The 19,240-nt window shown below is 46.6% G+C and overlaps 1 protein-coding gene across 1 annotated transcript in view; it reads right to left on the minus strand.

Moving 5' to 3' along the window:
• PODXL (podocalyxin like) overlaps positions 1-19,240 on the minus strand; it is a 107,350-nt gene that overhangs the window by 10,226 nt on the left and 77,884 nt on the right. The window contains exon 4 of the mRNA XM_060776424.2: positions 16,798-16,869. Coding sequence (XP_060632407.2) covers positions 16,798-16,869 — 72 coding nt within the window. The remainder of the gene's footprint in view (positions 1-16,797; positions 16,870-19,240) is intronic.

Genomic DNA, 19,240 nt, shown 5'->3' on the forward strand with positions numbered 1-19,240 from the left:
GCTGGTCACAGCTGACCTCCAGCTGGAGCACTCAAGGGCCAGGGCTTCCCAGTTCTCAGTGTCTATGCCAGAGTTTTTAAGGTTGGCTTTGAGCCCATCTTTAAATCTCTTTCCGTTTTCTGTTCTTGAGTTTGGAGTAGAGACACTGCTTTGGGAGACGGTGGTCGGGCATCCGGACAATGTGGCCGGTCCAGCGGAGTTGATGGCGGAGGACCATCGCTTCAGTGCTGGTGGTCTTTGCTCCTTCCAGCACGCTGATGTTTGTCTTCCCAAGAGATTTGCATGATTTTCCGGAGGCAGCGCTGATGGAATCATTCCAGGAGTTGCATGTGACGTCTGTAGACAGTTCACGTTTCGCAGGCGTATAGCAGGGTTGGGAGGACAATAGCTTTATCATCAAGCACCTTGATATCCCTATGGATATCCTGGTCCTCAAACACACTCTGCATTAATTCAGAGCTCAGGCGGTGTTGTGTTTTGGTGTCGATGTTGACTTTGGTGGAGAGGTGGCTGCCAAGGTAGCGGAAATGGTCAACATTTTCTAATGTTACACCATTAAGATGTATCTCTGGCATTGGAGAGGGGTTGGCTGGTGTCTGCTCGAGCAGCACTTTGGTTTTCTCGATGTCCAATGACAGGTTGAACTTCTTGTATGCTTCTGCAAAGGTGTTTAGAGTGGCTTGTAGATCTTCTTCTGAATGTGCACAGACGACGTTGTCATCAGCATACTGGAATTCTATAAACTCCTAGGATTCCAAGCTGTAAGAGTTATTAATGTCATGAGAAGGTTGAGGGTTTGGGGGAGAAAAAACATTCTCCAAGTTGCATCTCAAAGGAAGATTTACTTCCTGGGGTGATATGGTATTCTTCTAATTCCATCCACAGGCTGTCTGACCCGGGCGATGGGGAGCAAAAGTCATAAAGTCACCTCTATTTAAAATTCGGTTTTGGACCACGTCCTCGCCATGACATCCCTAGCGCTCTTTATCGGGAGGCCGCAGCTTGGAGAGAATTACAGGAATAGCAACTCCCAGGAGGACCTGTCATGGAGCAAAGGAGGGGCCGCTTCCTTGCTCCCCGCAATATTCACAAAGGTCACGTTACCAAAAAAAGAGACACAGGAGAGGGCGTGGGCTGGAATCACAATAAAGCCGGGCTTTTCCTTTTTCTTTAGCGGCGCGTTAACGGCTCTGCTTTGAGTGAGATGATGTTTCAAAATAATCCTGATGATACGAGGGTTGAATGAAAAGTAATGCCTCCACCTTCGTAACTCCTCAACAGATGGCAGTACTGCTATGCGGCAGGGACTAGCTTGATCAGTAGACTCTCCTCTACAGTTCCATTTTGGGGAGAAGCCTTAGAATCATAGAATCAAAGAGTTGGAAGAGGCCTCATGGGCCATCCAGTCCAACCCCATTCTGCCAAGAAGTAGGAATATTGCATTCAAATCACCCCCGACAGATGGCCATCCAGCCTCTGTTTAAAAGCTTCCAAAGAAGGAGCCTCCACCACACTCTGGGGCAGAGAGTTCCACTGCTGAACAGCTCTCACAGTCAGGAAGTTCTTCCTCATGTTCAGATAGGATCTCCTCTCTTGTAGTTTGAAGCCATCTTTCCGCATCCTACCCTCCAGGGAAGCAGAAAACAAGCTTGCTCCCTCCTCCCTGTGGCTTCCTCTCACATATTTATACATGGCTATCATATCCCCTCTCAGCCTTCTCTTCTTCAGGCTAAACATGCCCAGCTCCTTAAGCCGCTCCTCATAGGGCTTGTTCTCCAGACCCTTGATCATTTTAGTCGCCCTCCTCTGGACACATTCCAGCTTGTCAATATCTCTCTTGAATTGTGGTGCCCAGAATTGGACACAATATTCCAGGTGTGGTCTAACCAGAGCAGAATAGAGGGATAGCATTACTTCCCTGGACCTAGACACTATGCTCCTATTGATGCAGGCCAAAATCCCATTGGCTTTTTTTGCCACCACATCACATTGTTGGCTCATGTTTAACTTGTTGTCCATGAGGACTCCAAGATCTTTTTCACACGTACTGCTCTCAAGCCAGGCATTGTCCCCCAATCTGTATCTTTGCATTTCGTTCCTGCCTTAGCATTGAATGGTTGTGTTGTTAAAGTGCGATGTATGGAACCCTGCACAGATGGTTGTCAATGCGACTTAAGCAACCTGCAGTCATTGAATTCTTGACAGCAGAAGGTGTCATCTCAACATTTTGACTCGCCCAACGACACACAGTACTCCCATCAACACAATCACCATATACAGCTTGTGTTCTCTGATGAATCTCCTTTGGGGTGACACCTTCTGCTGTCAAGAATTCAATGACTGCATGTTGCTCAAGTCACACTGACCGACCGTCTGCGCAGGGTTCCATACTTCGCACTTTAACAACACAATCGTTCAATGTTAAGGCTTCCTGCCAAAATGGAACTGTAGAGAAGAGTCTACTGAACAAGCCAGTACCTGCTACATACCAGTACTGCCATCTGTTGAGGAGTTACAAAGGTGGAGGCATAACTTCTCAACAGATGGCAGTACTGCTATGCGGCAGGTGCTGGCTTGATCAGTAGACTCTCCTCTACAGTTCCATTTCGGCGAGAAACCTTAGCATTGAATGGCTGTGTTGTTAAAGTGCAACGTATGGAACCCTGTGCAGATGGTCGTCAATGCGACTTAAGCAACCTGCAGTCATTGAATTCTTAACAGCAGAAGGTGTAATCTCAATATCTTTACTCGCCCAACGATGCACAGTACTCATATCAACACAATCACCATAAACAGCTTGCATTCTCTGATTAATCTCCTTTGGGGTGACACCTTCTGCTGTCAAGAATTCAATGACTGCATGCTGCTTAAGTCACACTGACCGACCGTCTGTGCAGGGTTCCATACTTCGCACTTTAACAACACAATCGTTCAATACTAAGGCTTCCTGCCAAAATGAAACTGTAGAGATGAGTCTACTGAACAAGCCAGTACCTGCCACATACCAGTACTGCCATCTGTTGAGGAGTTACGAAGGTGGAGGCATAACTTCTCAACAGATGGCAGTACTGGTATGCGGCAGGTACTGGCTTGATCAGTAGACTCTCCTCTACAGTTCCATTTTGGTGAGAAGCCTTAGCATTGAACAGTTGCGTTGTTAAAGTGCGACGTATGGAACCCTGCGCAGACAGTTGTCAATGCGACTTAAGCAATGTGCAGTCATTGAATTCTTGACAGTAGAAGGTGTCATCTCAACATCTTTACTCGCCCAATGACGCACAGTACTCACATCAACACAATCACCATAAACAGCTTGCATTCTGATTAATCTCTTTTGGGGTGCCATCCCCTCTGCCCCCTTTAAGCCCATGTTCTTCTCTGTCCAAAATGTATTTCCAGCCCTAAATTTGCCATGGTTCTGGAAATGGAAGGGATGTGATCTTGATGTTGTCAAAGTGTTACTCCAAAAAGAGCTCTATTCTGTAGGTATTTCAGGCTATATTGTCATGTTCAGGAAGCATTCTCTCCTGACATTTCACCTGCATCTATGGCAGGCACCCTCAGAGGTTGTGAGGTCTGTTGAAAACTACGAAAATTGAGTTTATATATCTGTGGAATGTCCAGGGTGGGAGAAAGATTCAGCCAGGCTTTGAAGCTGCAAGGCCATTCAGTGCTAATCAAGGTGGCCAATTGCAACATTCACCTTTGCCTCAAGCAGGCAAGAGTTCTTTCTCCCACCCTGGACTCTAAAATCAGGACAATAAATAAAGAACAACACTCAAAAACAAGGGAATTCCAGACAAGAAACAATCAGGGACAGCTAATCACCTCTCAACAAAGGATTCCACCATAATTCAAGAGAGATATTGACAAGCTGGAATGTGTCCAGAGGAGGGTGACTAAAATGATCAAGGGTCTGGAGAACAAGCCCTATGAGGAGCGGCTTAAGGATCTGGGCATGTTTAGCCTGAAGAAGAGAAGGCTGAGAGGAGATATGATAGCCATGTATAGATATGTGAGAGGAAGCCACAGGGAGGAGGGAGCAAGCTTGTTTTCTGCTTCCTTGGAGACTAGGACGCAATAGAACAATGGCTTCAAACTACAAGAAAGGAGATTCCATCTGAACACGAGGAAGAACTTCCTGACTGTGAGAGCTGTTCAGCAGTGGAACTCTCTGCTCCGGAGTGTGGTGGAGGCTCCTTCTTTGGAAGCTTTTAAACAGAGGCTGGATGGCCATCTGTCAGGGGTGATTTGAATGCAATATTTCTGCTTCTTGGCAGAATGGGGTTGGACTGGATGGCCCAGGAGATCTCTTCCAACTCTTTGATTCTATGATTCTATAATTCCCCCAGACAGTAAAAAGCCAAACCTTGAAAACTGCTAGGCCATTAATGCTAATCAAGGTGGCCAATTGAAACATTCACACCTACCTCTAACAGACAAGAGTTCTTTCTCCCATCCTGGACTTTCCACAGACATATAAACCCAATTTTCCTAGTTTCCAACAGACCTCACAACCTCTGTCTGAGATGTAGGTGAAATGTCAGGAGAGAGTGCTTCTAGAACATGGCCATACAGCCCGAAAAACCTACAACAACCCAAGTGATTCTGGCCATGAAAGTCTTCAACCATACATTGGGCTCTATTCTCATGGAGACCTTATTTTCTCCTTTTCCTTGGCCACTCCACCCTCTCTTGAACAACCCAGCCTTAACAATACAGCTGGGCTGCCTCTCTTTCCTCTGCCCGCCCGCTCGCTCGCTCGCCTGGGGAGTCTGTTCCTTCCTGCTTCCTGTCCCTTCCCTCCGCACCTCCCCAGCGCCTTTCTGCAAAATATTTAGACAAGATCTGGAGCCACCGACATCCCACCCCTCCATCCCGGGGACAGAAAGTGCCAAGAGAGGCAAAGGAGCCCAATTGGCTCTAAGGAGCTTGGAAACATTACTTTGGGAGTAGGTCGCTTGTCAATATCCTTCTTGAGTTTTGGTGCCCAGAACGAGGCGCAAGGATTATTCCAGGGAAGGTTTGACCATAGAATCATAGAATCATAGAATCAAAGAGTTGGAAGAGACCTCATGGGCCATCCAGTCCAACCCCATTCTGCCAAGAAGCAGGAATATTGCATTCAAATCATCCCTGACAAATGGCCATCCAGCCTCTGCTTAAAAGCTTCCAAAGAAGGAGCCTCCACCACACTCCGGGGCAGAGAGTTCCACTGCTGAACGGCTCTCACAGTCAGGAAATTCTTCCTAATGTTCAGATGGAATCTCCTCTCTTGTAGTTTGAAGCCATTGTTCCGCGTCCTAGTCTCCAGGGAAGCAGAAAACAAGCTTGCTCCCTCCTCCCTGTGGCTTCCTCTCACATATTTATACATGGCTATCATATCTCCTCTCAGCCTTCTCTTCTTCAGGCTAAACATGCCCAGTTCCCTAAGCCGCTCCTCATAGGGCTTGTTCTCCAAACCCTTGATCATTTTAGTCGCCCTCCTCTGGACACATTCCAGCTTGTCAATATCTCTCTTGAGTTGTGGTGCCCAGAATTGGACACAATATTCCAGATGTGGTCTAACCAAAGCAGAATAGAGGGGTAGCATTACTTCCTTAGATCTAGACACTATGCTCCTATTGATGCAGGCCAAAATCCCATTGGCTTTTTTTGCCGCCACATCGCATTGTTGGCTCATGTTTAACTTCTTGTCCACGAGGACTCCAAGATCTTTTTCACACGTACTGCTCTTGAGCCAGGCCTCCTCCATTCTGTATCTTTGCATTTCATTTTTTTTTCTGCCAAAGTGGAGTATCTTGCATTTGTCACTGTTGAACTTCATTTTGTTAGTTTTGGCCCATCTCTCTAATCTGTCAAGATCGTTTTGAATTCTGCTCCTGTCCTCTGGACTATTGGCTATCCCTCCCAATTTGGTGTCGTCTGCAAACTTGATGATCATGCCTTCAAGCCCTTCATCTAAGTCATTAATAAAGATGTTGAACAGGACCGGGCCCAGGACGGAACCCTGCGGCACTCCGCTCGTCACTTCTTTCCAAGATGAAGAGGAAGCATTAGTGAGCACTCTCTGTGTTCGTCCACTTAACCAATTACAGACCCACCTCACCGTAGTTTTGCCTAGCCCACATTGGACTAGTTTCCTTGCCAGAAGGTCATGGGGGACCTTGTCGAAGGCCTTACTGAAATCCAGACCAAAGCAGAATACAATGGGACGGTTGACTTCCCTCAATCTAAACAGGCATGTGCAAACTTGGACCCTCCAGGTGTTTTGGACTTCAAGCTGGAATGTGTCCAGAGGAGGGTTAGGTTGAAAGAAGCTGGGGCTGACAGTGGGAGCTCACTCCACTACCTGGATTCAAACCACCAACCTGTCAACAAGTTCAGCAGCTCAGCGGTTTAATCCACTGCGCTACCGGGGTCTCCCCTTTTAGCAGCTTCCAGAATCCCCCAGCAAAGCATGGACACCGGCCAGACAGTCACGCTAACTATGGGACGTGGGATTCTGCCATCTTGGGGGACAAGGGAGCTAATTTTTCCAAGCTTTGATTGAAAGCTAGGAGTCCCAAGGGGGGGCCCTAATTACCAGTATTAAAATCTGGTCACCGATATTAAAAAACACCAAAATGAAGACAGTAAATAAAGAACATCACTCCAAAACAGGAGAACGCCAGACAGCAAACAATCAAGGGCCGGTCAACACCTCCCAAACAGAGGATGCCTCCAGGTAACAAAGGCCAGGCTACCTCTATGCAGATACCCTCACTGATTGACTTTGCAGCTTCACGGCTACTCAAATGCTGATTCAAGCTGGCTAACTGCAACATTTGCTTAAGAAGAAAACAAGGGTACTTACTCCCACCCATGACATTTCATGGGTATATATACACTCCACTTGCCTCACTGCCAACAGAACCTCTGAAGATGCCATTAGCCACAGATAGAATCAAAGAGTTGGAAGAGACCTCATGGGCCATCCAGTCCAACCCCCTGCCAAGAAGCAGGAATATTGCATTCAAAGCACCCCTGACAGATGGCCATCCAGCCTCTGTTTAAAAGCTTACAAAGAAGGAGCCTCCACCACACTCCAGAGCAGAGAGTTCCACTGCTGAACGGCTCTCTCAGTCAGGAAGTTCTTCCTCATGTTCAGATGGAATCTCCTCTCTTGTAGTTTGAAGCCATTGTTCCATTGCGTCCTAGTCTCCAAGGAAGCAGAAAACAAGCTTGCTCCCTCCTCCCTGTGACTTCCTCTCACATATTTATACATGTCTATCATATCTCAAAGCCATGGTATTCCCTGTAGTCACCTACGGATGTGAGAGCTGGACCTTAGGGAAGGCTGAGCGAAGGAAGAGAGATGCTTTTGAGCTGTTGTGTTGGAGGAAAGTGCTGAGAGTGCCTTGGACTGCGAGAAGATCCAACCAGTCCATCCTCCAGGAAATAAAGCCCAACTGCTCATTGGAGGGAAGGATACTAGAGACAAAGTTGAAGTACTTTGGCCACATCATGAGGAGACAGCAAAGCCTAGAGAACACAATTATGCTGGGGAAAGTGGAAGGCAAAAGGAAGAGGGGCCGACCAAGGGCAAGATGGACGGATGAGATCCTTGAAGTGACTGGACTGGCCTTGAGGGAGCTGGGGGTGGTGACGGCCGACAGGGAGCTCTGGCATGGGCTGGTCCATGAGGTCACGAAGAGTCGGAGACGACTGAACGAATGAACAACAACAATCATATCTCCTCTCAGCCATGTATAAATATGTGATGCAGGCGAAATGTTAGTAGAGAATGCTGCTGGAACATGGCCTTAAAGCTTAAAACAACTTACAGCAACAGAATTTACTGTTTTTGAGAACAACCCAGCAAAGGCCACCCTGGTAATACATCGTGCCTATTTTGCATTTTTAATACATCAGACTTGTTTTGGAAATCTGAATATAGGTCTAGAGGGAAATTAAGTGCCAGGAAAGGTCATTTGAAGTACGCACTGGACACACAGATGAGGGACAGTTGTAAATGCTGTGCTTCCCAGCCCAGAGTGGCAATGTCCAGCCGGTTCCTGGTCCGACTGGACGAGGCCCTTTTCCCTCCTTACTCCTTCCCTCCCTGCACCCCCCACTTTGCACCCTTGTAAGCCTTTGAAGTATTTCGCATTCTTTGGCGAGACTTAACAGGCGCTGACAATCTGAGCTAATCTCATTCCCACACTGGCAGGAACCTAAAACTAACATCCCACCCCAAAATGAGGTAATGGCACTTGAATCAACAAAAGGGAGGACTAAACAGATGCAATATTGGGGAAGGGGAGGGAGGAGAAAGCAAGAAACAAAACGCTCCTCTCCCAGACTGGCCATACATTAAACCTCTCTTGTGTGGGACTTGCGGACTGTTGGAAATATGAGGTCTTACTCAACTGCTGACGATGCCTGCCCTGTTTAGCATAGGTTTGACCATGCAAAGCAGGTGAACATAGCATTGAATGAAACATGCAGAATAATCACAGGATGTCTTAAACTTACACCTGTTGATAGATTCAATAAGCTAGCTGGTATTGCCCCCCATTTAAGGTGGAATCGGGTGTCAAACAGGGATGTGTTATTGCCCCAACTTTATTCTCCATCTTCATCGCTATGATACTTCACCTTGTTGACGGGAAGCTTCCCACTGGAGTGGAAATCATCTGTCGGACAGATGGCAAGCTGTTTAACCTCAGCAGACTGAAAGTCAAAACCAAGGTTACAACAACATCTGTTACAGAACTCCAGTATGCTGATGACAATGTCGTCTGTGCGCATTCGGAAGAAGATCTACAAGCCACTCTATACACCTTCGCAGAAGCATACACGAAGCTTGGCCTGTCACTGAACATTGAGAAAACCAAAGTGCTGTTCCAGCAGTCACCAGCCAATCCCTCCCAATGCCAGCGATACAGCTCAATGGTGTAACATTAGAAAATGTTGACCATTTCCGCTCCCTTGGCAGCCACCTTTCCACCAAAGTCAACATCGACACCGAAATACAACACCACCTGAGCTCTGCAAGTGCAGCATTTTCCTGAATGAAGCAGAGAGTGTTTGAGGACCGGGATATCCATAGGGATACCAGGGTGCTTGTCTATAAAGCTATTGTCCTCCCAACCCTGCTCTATGCCTGCGAAACGTGGACTGTCTACGGACGTCACATGCAACTCCTGGAACTATTCCATCAGCACTGCCTCCGGAAAATCCTGCAAATCTCTTGGGAAGACAAGCAGACAAACATCAGCATGCTGGAAGAAGCAAAGACCACCAACGTTGAAGCAATGGTCCTCTGCCATCAACTCCGCTGGACCGGCCACGTTGTCCGGATGCCTGACCACCGTTTCCCAAAGCAGTTGCTCTACTCCGAACTCAAGAACTTGCCTTACTGACTTAGGCAATCCTTTGTTATCCGAGTAAGATTGTCCTCCAAGTTTGGTGTACTGCCGGTGGGTCCGTGGGGGACTGTGGAGCCCTATTTTTGACCTGTTGGTTCTCCCGCAGTGAGGGCATCGGTTTCCAGGTAGAAGGCAGTCCCAGAAACGTGCCTTCCTCTTTGCATGTTTCTCTCTTTCATCCTCCATTTGTGCCTCCTCAAATTCTACAGCACTGCTGGTCACAGCTAAACTCCAGCTGGAGCACTCAAGGGTCAGGGCTTCCCAGTTCTTGGTGTCTACGCCAGAATTTTTAAGGTTGGCTTTGAGCCCATCTTTAAATTTCTTTTCCTGTCCACCAACATTCTGTTTTCCATTATTGAGTAGAGCAACTGCTTTGGGACATGGTTATTGGGTATTTGTGGCTGGTCCAACAGAGTAGATGGCGGAGGACCATCACTTCAATGCTGGTGGTGTTTGCTTCTTCCAGGACACTGACATTTGTTTGCCTGTCTTCCCAAGAGATTTGCAGGATTTTTCGGAGGCAGCGCTGATGGAATCGTACCAGGAGTTGCATGTGACGTCTGTAGATAGCCAAGGGAACCACTGACCGCATAGGAAAGCAGATGAGGAAACACAACCTACAAACTATTACAAACTATTCTGAGAAAATCCAACAAATGCTACGTTCAGCAAAGGATAAGAGGGATCCTTACAACTCTACAGAGGTGTACCATATACCATGCAGCTGAGGACAAGTCTACAAAGGGACCACCAAATGCAGCACCACTTGCCAAACACCAATCATGGAACATGAAAGGCACTGCAGACTAATTCAACCAGAGAAGTCAGCCTTAGCAGAGCACCTGATGAACCAACCTGGACACAGCATATTGAGAACACAGAAATGCTGGACCACTCTCATAACTACCATGTCAGACTACACAGAGAAGCCATTGAAATCCACAAGAAGCATGTGGACATTTTCAACAGAAAGGAAGAAAGCAGGCTGTTAGGAATTGTGGGAGTTGAAGTCCGAAACACCTGGAGGGCTCAAGTTAGCCCATGGCTGGTGTAACACTTGCAAGTGTGAAGAGGAAGAAGGGATGCTTAACCTTCCCAAACTAACTCTTCTCTCTCCTCATCCAGCCCTGAGAAGCATCTGCGTACGAAAACAGCAGGGAAGGCGAGGGAGGTCAAGGGAAGGCAAGGCACAGATGAGGCAGCTCTGAAATGATGAATTATATATTTGCAACAGGTGTTGGGAAAGTCATTGGAGATGCTCTCCGGGGGATGCTATCACGCAGCGGGAATATGAAAGGAAACAGAAAATGTTCATTCAGTCACCGAGGGGTGTCTCTTCTTTTTTGCCAGGGAACTGGGAGAGAGCTGGAGTGGCTTTCACGCCATGCAATTACATTTTCAGCGGGGTTAGGGACGCAGGATTGCTGCACAAGCGGGAATATCACGAATAGAAACACCTCCTTTCAATGGGAGACCATTCTTTAGAAATCTCTAGATGAGACATTATGATCAATTGGGGCCACGGTGGTGTAATGGGTTAACTCTTGTGCCACTGAACTGCTGACCTGAAGATTGGCTGAACTGCTTACCTGAAGGTTGGCAGTTCAAATCAATAAGATGGGATGAGCTCTCATCTGTCAGCTCCAACTCCTGCCAACCTAGTAAAAGTAAAGGTTGTCACCTGACATTAAGTCCATTGGTGTCCAACTCTGAAGGTTGGTGCTCATCTCCATTTCTAAGCCAAAGAGTGGGAGTTGTCCGTAGACACCTCCAAGATCATGTGGCTGGCATGACTGCATGCAGCGCCATTACCTTCCCACTGGAGCGGTACCTATTGATCTACTCACATTTGCATGTTTTCTAAAGCTAGGTTGGCAGAAGCTGGGGCTGACAGCAGAAGCTCATGCTGCTCCCCAGATTTGAACCTGCAACATTTCGGTCAACAAGCTCAGCAGCTCAGCGGTTTAACCCTCTGCGTCACCAAAACATGCAGTTTTTTTCATGTCAGGAGCAACTTTAGAAACTTCAAGTCACTTCTGGTGTGAGAGAATTGGCTAGGGGATGCCCGGATGTTTTGATATGCTTATTTATTTATTTATTTATTTATTTATTTCGGGCTTTTCTATCCTGTCCTGTCTCAACCTCCACAGAGGGACTCAGGATGGCTAACAAATCGGCACTCCATACCAGAAACATAAATATGAGAAGCTTCTCTCATGTCCCCCCCACATGGGGAGCCAGAACTGACAGAGGGAGCTCATCCACACTCTCCCCAGATTCGAACCTAAGTCCTGCCAGCACAAGGGCATAACCCACTTTGCCACTGGGGGCAAATGTGAGTAGATAAATAGGTACCGATTTGGGCGAGAATAGGCAAAGAGATGCTCCAAGCAATCTTGCTGGCCAGGAGGTGACAATGCATGCTCCTCGGCTTGAAAATGGAGAAAGCACCTCCCCAGAGCCAGAGATGAGCACCACCTCCATAAGCCGGAAATGAAAGGAGAAGCCTCTGCCTTTGTTTCATAGAATCATAGAATCCTAGAGTTGGAAGAGACCTCATGGGCCATCCAGTCCAACCCCCTTCTGCCAAGAAACAGGAAAATCACATTCAAAGCACCCCTGTCAGATGGCCATCCAGCCTCTGTTCAAAAGCCTCCAAATAAGAAGCTTCCACCACACTCAAGGGCAGAGAGTTCCACTGCTGAACAGCTCTCACACTGAGGAAGTTCTTCTTAATGTTCAGGTGGAATCTCCTTTCCTGTAGTTTGAAGTCATTTGTGTCCTAGCTTCCAGGGCATGTGAACATGAGGAAGATGGCTGGATGGCCATCTTCCAGGGGTGATTTGAATGCAATATTCTTGCTTCTTAGCAGGAAGTTGGACTGGATGGCCCATGAAGTCTCTTCCAACTCGATGATTCTATGATTCTATGTCTTCTCTCAGCCTTCTCTTCTGCAGGCTAAACATACCCAGGTCTTTAAGCCACTCCTCATAGTGCTTGTTCTCCAGACCTTTGATCACTTTAGTTATCATTGTTCAGTGTCTTAATCTCCAGGGCAGCAGAAAACAAGCTTGCTCCCTCTGCCTATGACTTCATCAACTATCCACCTGCATAGATATGGATGACCTTCAGCCCCTTCTTGTCTGGGATGGGATGCTTCCATGCTTCAATCTTTGTTGAGAAACACACACAAAAAAGATAGACTCACGTGTCTTGTGAAATCCACTCCCTGTTGCAGAACTGGGATAGGGACAAAATTATTACTACGGTTGTAAGTATAGTAATGGGAACCAGTAAAACAAGGGAGCACGAAACATCCCTGTTGCATTGCATTAGAATCTGTTTTTGGAAAACAATTACTATGTTATCATTAGCATTTTAGGTTGGAGCTATAACCCTATGGAAATAAACGCTGCAGATTTCCTGGCTTGGCTGCCAGAATGATATCGCAGCTGCCGTAACCATAAACAGGTAGGAGAGCCGAAAGAAGCCGGGCATATTTGCACACTCTGGATTAAGCTTAGTGGGGGATGCAGCTCAAAACTTGGAGTGCCATTGTGAAAAAGTCATGGGAAAGCATTCGCTCTCTTGCATGTTTTAGGATGAAAATCCTAAATACTTGGGAATCCAAAACCATCCATAATACGAGAGTGGCTGAAATACCCATGACTTTTGCTTTCTAGTGGTTCAAAGTATACAAGCTTAGGATGCACAAAAATATTTTAAAATATTTTAAAATTTTCCCTTAGGCTTTGTGTACAAGGTGTAGATGAAATGTAAATGAATTCCATATTTCGTCTTAGGTCCCATTTCCAAGGTATTTCATCATACAATCATAGAGTTGGAAAAGATCTCATGGGTCATCCAGTCCAACCCCCGCCAAGGAGCAGGAATATTGCATTCAAATCACCACTGACAGATGGCCATCCAGCCTCTGCTTAAAAACTTCCAAAGAAGGAGCCTCCATCACACTCGGGTGCAGAGAGTTCCACTGCTGAACAGCTCTCACAGTTAGGAAGTTCTTCCTCATGTTCAGATGGAATCTCCTTTCTTGTAGTTTGAAGACATTGTTCCGCGTCCTAGTCTCCAGGGCAGCAGAAAACAAACCTGCTTCCTCCTCCCTATGTCTTCCTCTCACATATTTATACATGGCTATGATGTCTCCTCTCAGCCTTCTCTTCTTCAGGCTAAACATGCCCAGCTCTTTAAGCCGCTCCTCATAGGGCTTGTTCTCCAGACCCTTGATCATTTTAGTCGCTCTCCTCTGGACACATTCCAGCTTGTCAATATCTCTCTTCAATTGTGGTGCCCAGAATTGGACACAATTTTCCAGGTGTGGTCTAACCAAGGCAGCATAGAGCATGAGTAGCATCATATATGTCTCTGCAATACACTGGAATGAGTCCATCCACATATTGTCGAAGGCTTTCATGGCCGGAATCACTGGGTTGTTGTAGGTTTTTTGGGCTATATGACCATGTTCTAGAAGCATTCTCTCCTGATGTTTCACCGGCATCTATAGCAGGCATCCTCAGGGGTTGTGAGGCATGTTTCTCCCTTTCATCCTCCATTTATGCCTCTTCAAATTCTACAGCAATGTGGTAATGTTCAGAAGGAGATTCCATCTGAACATGAGGAAGAACTTCCTGACTGTGAGAGCCGTTCAGCAGTGGAACTCTCTGCACCGGAGTGTGGTGGAGGCTCCTTCTTTGGAGGCTTTTAAACAGAGGCTTTTAAACATACCAGTTGGATGGCCATCTGTTGGGGGTGCTTTGAATGGAATTTTCCTGCTTCTTGGCAGGGGGTTAGCCTGGATGGCCCATGAGGTGTCTTCCAACTCTGATTCTATTATTCTACCCAGAACTGGACAAAGTTCCTTAGACGATGTCTTCTAGCTCAAGGATGATGGTTTTCCAGATGTGGTGTCTTGGTGGTGGGTCCATAGGTGGCTGTGGAGTCCTACTCTTGATCCGCATGTTCTCCCATAGTGAGGACATCGGTTTCCAGATGGAAGGCAGTCCTGGTTAGTGCTGGCTTGATATACTTTCCTCTTAGTACATTTCTCCCTTTCGCCCTCCATTCGTGCCTCTTCAAATTCTGCAGCACTGCTGGTCACAGCTGACCCCCAGCTGGAGCGCTCAAGGGCCAGGGATTCCCAGTTCTAGGTGTCTATGCCACAGTTTTAAAGGTTGGCTTTGAACCCATCTTTAAATCTTTTTTCCTGCCCTCCAACATTTAATTTTCCGTTCTTGAGTTCTGCTTTGGAAGACAGTGATTGGGCAATGTGGCTGGTCCAGCCGAGTTGATGGCGGATCATCACTTCAATGCTGGTGGTCTTTACTTCTCCCTAGGCTTATACTCAAGTATATACCGTACCTGCCACATACCAGTACTGCCATCTGTTGAGGAGTTATGAAGGTGGAGGCATTACTTTTCATTCAACCCTCGTACAGCTTCTTTCTTCAGGAAGTTAACACCACACGGGGCTATTTGCACCACAGTTCAGCCTGTTTAGCTTCCAAGCCCTGCACTGGAACATGGTTACTGATAATACCAATTTTCCAACCTTTGTAATGCACGTCTTCAAAGCTGACTGGCGCTAAGTATTGTCCCACACTCTATTTTCACTTGAATTGTAATAAATTCTCTAATGTATTGGGCATTGCTCCAACCACTTTGCAGGGTGATGATTTATGCAGAGCAAACATGACATGATAAAAAAAATTAAATCCCAGCTGGACCCGTTTTGAGGGGATGCCAAGAATTCGGAGCTTGTTTCTGCGGCTTCCAAACCACACCGTTGTTAAGTCGAAATTGAAGCCTGAAAATAGCAGCTCGAGAGATGAATGCGTAGGATTCCATTAACAAATTGCATCGTGCGACCATTTGGACTCAAATGACTTGCCCACTTCAGAAAAAAAAAAATTGTCTCGATGATGACTACACAGATTTGTTATGAATGGCTGATACTTGGAAAGGGCCACGGCTCGGAGAAAGAAGAGATGCTTTCCATGCAGAAGGTCCCAGCTTCAATCCTGGGTATCTCCAATTAAAAACATGCAACTGGAGATCAGGCTGTAGATCAGGCATGGGTATGTATATCCCTGGGGATATACATACACACACACAGACACACTCCACTTGCTTCACTGCTAAAAGAACCTCTGAAGATGCCAGCCACAGATGTAGGCAAAACATCAGGAGAGAATGCTGCTGGAACATGTCCACACAGCCCAAAGGAGCCCTTGGTGGTGCAATGAGTTAAACCCTTGTGCCGGCAGGACTGGAGACTGACAGGCTGAAGGTTCGAATCCAAGGAGAGCGCAGATGAGCTCCCTCCGTCAGCTCCAGCTTCCCATGCAGGGACATGAGAGAAGCCTCCCACAAGGGTGGTAAAACATAGAAACATCTCCCCTGGGCAATGTTCTTGCAGACGGCCAATTCTCTCATAGAATCATAGAATCAAAGAGTTGGAAGAGACCTCCTGGGCCATCCAGTCCAACCCCATTCTTCCAAGAAGCAGGAATGTTGCATTCAAATCACCCCTGACAGATGGCCATCCAACCTCTGTTTAAAAGCTTCCAAAGAAGGAGCCTCCACCACAATCCGGGGCAGAGAGTTCCACTGCTAAACGGTTCTCACAGTCAGGAAGTTCTTCCTCATGTTCAGGTGGAATCTCCTCTCTTGTAGTTTGAAGCCATTGTTCCGCGTCCTAGTCTCCAAGTAAGCAGAAAACAAGCTTGCTCCCTCCTCCCTGTGGCTTCCTCTCGCATATTTATACATGGCTATCATATCTCCTCTCAGCCTTCTCTTCTTCAGGCTAAACATGCCCAGCTCCTTAAGCCGTTCCTCATAGAGCTTGTTCTCCAGACCCTTGATCACACCAGAAGCGACTTGCAGTTTCTCAAGTCACTCCTGACATGAAAATAATAATAATAATAATAATAATAATAATAATAACCAAAATTACCAGAAATCAGCAAAGTATGAAACTGGAAGGTAAACCCCTGTGTGGTTTACTGTGTGTGGAAAACCAGCCCCAACACTATTCACAGTTGGCCAGCTCAACCCAAAAGGAATAACTCTTCTAGGTATCCAAGGGGGGAAAAATGTCCACACAGCCCAAAAAACTCACAGCAACCCAGTGATTCCAATCATACAGAAGGACATTTTGTGTCTCCTTTTGGCTCCCCCCCACCCCCCCAAAACTGCTTTAAACTCTCTGATGCAGGAATCCAAGAACTTAGTAAGAATTATTGACATGGGGAAAAAAACTTTCTAGGTATGCAGCTTCCTCTGACATTGATTCTCATGATTGCCATGATGGGATCCTGCGAAAAGAAGTATTTTTTATGAACAGAGAAGTCCACCAAGATGTACTTACGCATGGTGTGGATTCATTGAAGGTCAGAATAATCCCTGGGTATTCAGATGGCATTGCCTTCTCACAAACAACCTGGGGAGGAAAAAACAAACCCAAAACATAGAATCTGAGAACTGGAAGAAGCCACAAGGTCCATCTAGTAGTCCAACTATCAGTCATGCAACAAGTATGCACCAAAGGACTCTTCAAAGATGTCTATCTAACTTCTGTCTCCAAAGAAGAGCTCCCAACCCTCTAAGGTAGTTTCCACCACCAATGTTTCAATTGAACCGTATTTCTTATCATTTCCATTTACTGGTTTGCATTTTAGTATCTGGAGTAGCAGAAAACAAGCTCACTCCATCTTCTGCATGACGTGCCTTCAGAACTATTCAAAAATATTCATGACAGTGCCTGGAGCAATCTTGATTATTGGTTGATAGTTTAAACAATCACCTCTCAACAAAAGATTGCTCCAGACACTGCCAGGCAATCAAATGCTAATCAAGGTAGTCAGTTGAAACATTCACACCTACCTCCAACAGACAAGAGTCCTTTGTCCCGCCCTGGTCATTCCACAGATATATAAACCCCTTTTTCCCTAGTTCCAACAGACCTCACTCACTTCTGCCAACCTAGCAGTTCAAAAACATGCAAATGTGAGTAGATCAATAGGTACCGCTCCGGCGGGAAGGTAACAGCGCTCCACATGAACTTGGAGGTGTCTACGGACAACGCTGGCTCTTCGGCTTAGAAATGGAGATAAGCACCACACCCCAGACTTGGTGTCAGGGGACTACCTACCTAACAGACCTCACTACTTCTGAGGATGCTTGCCATAGATGCAGGCGAAACGTCAGGAGAGAATGCCTCTAGAACATGGCCATATAGCCCCCCAAAAAACCCTACAACAACCCAAGGTTATGATTACTCCAAATAGTGTGAATGCCAATTAATCTCCAAAAGGGTCACATTTGCAAAAGGATATGGAAATTTCTGGTTTCCCAAAAGGTTATGATCTCTATATAAGTCATGCCTTCCAAAAGTTAAAGTGCTGCCAAACTGCATTGATTCACAGCTATGGCCCAGTGTGATTACATTATTATACTTGGGCAGGTTCATTCAGGGAGAGAGGGTCTTTCAAGTAGCCTGTATCCAAGCCATATAGGGTTTTAGAGATCACTTTGACCACTCTTACGGTCTCTTTTATTAATTCTGCATATTTTATCATCTGTTTCCTACCACAAAGTAATATATAGCACCATCTACATTGTCTGATTCCACAGCAAGTTGGTTTCAGGAAAGACAAAAGCTGCACATCGCAAGTGTTGAACCTGACTCAGCACATAGAAGATGGCTTTGAAAGGCAGCAGATCACAGGAGCTGTCTTCATAGACCTGTCAGCAGCCTATGATACTGTCAACCACCGCCTCCTCCTGAGGAAAATGTATAATATCTCAAAGGACGACCACCTCACCCGCCTCATAGGAAACCTGCTACAAAACAGGAGCTTTTTTGTTGAGTTCCAGGGTCAGAGAAGCAGATGGCGGAAACAGAAGAACGGCCTGCCTCAGGGGAGCGTGCTTGCTCCATCCATGTTCATCATCTACACAAATGACCAGCCACTGCCAGAAGGGACAGAGAGTTTCATCTACGCTGATGATCGTGCCATCACCGCTCAAGCAGGGAGCTTTGAGATGGTTGAACAGAAGCTCTCCGAAGCTCTAGGCGCTCTTACTGCCTATTACAGGGAAAACCAGCTGATCCCCAATTCATCTAAAACACAGACATGTGCCTTTCATCTCAAGAACAGACAAGCATCCCGAGCTCTGAGGATCACCTGGGAAGGAATCCCACTGGAGCATTGCAGCACACCTAAATACCTGGGAGTCACTCTGGACCATGCTCTGACCTACAAGAAGCACTGCCTGAACATCAAGCAAAAAGTGGGTGCTAGAAACACTGTCATACGAAAGCTGACTGGCACAACCTGGGGATCACAACCAGACACAGTGAAGACATCTACTCTTGCGCTATGCTACTCTGCTGCTGAGTATGCATGCCCAGTGTGGAACAAATCTCACCACACTAAAACAGTGGATGTGGCTCTTAATGAGACATGCCGCATTATCACGGGGTGTCCGCGTCCTACACCACTGGAGAAATTACACTGCTTAGCCGGTATTGCACCACTTGACATCCGCCGGGAAGTAGCAGCCAATAGTGAAAAGACAAAGGCAGAGCCATCTCCAGCTCGTCCACTGTTTGGGTATCAGACAGCACATCAACGACTTAAATCAAGAAATAGTTTTCTAAGATCTACAAATTCACTCGCTGAAACACATCAGCAAGCAAGAGTCCAAAAGTGGCAGGCTCAAACCCAGAACCTCAACCAATGGCTGATACCAAAGGAAAGACTCCCCCCTGGGCACACAGAAGACTGGGCAACTTGGAAGGCGCTGAA

Source organism: Anolis sagrei, chromosome 5 (genome assembly GCF_037176765.1).
Source record: "Anolis sagrei isolate rAnoSag1 chromosome 5, rAnoSag1.mat, whole genome shotgun sequence".
Lineage (NCBI taxonomy): Eukaryota > Metazoa > Chordata > Lepidosauria > Squamata > Dactyloidae > Anolis > Anolis sagrei.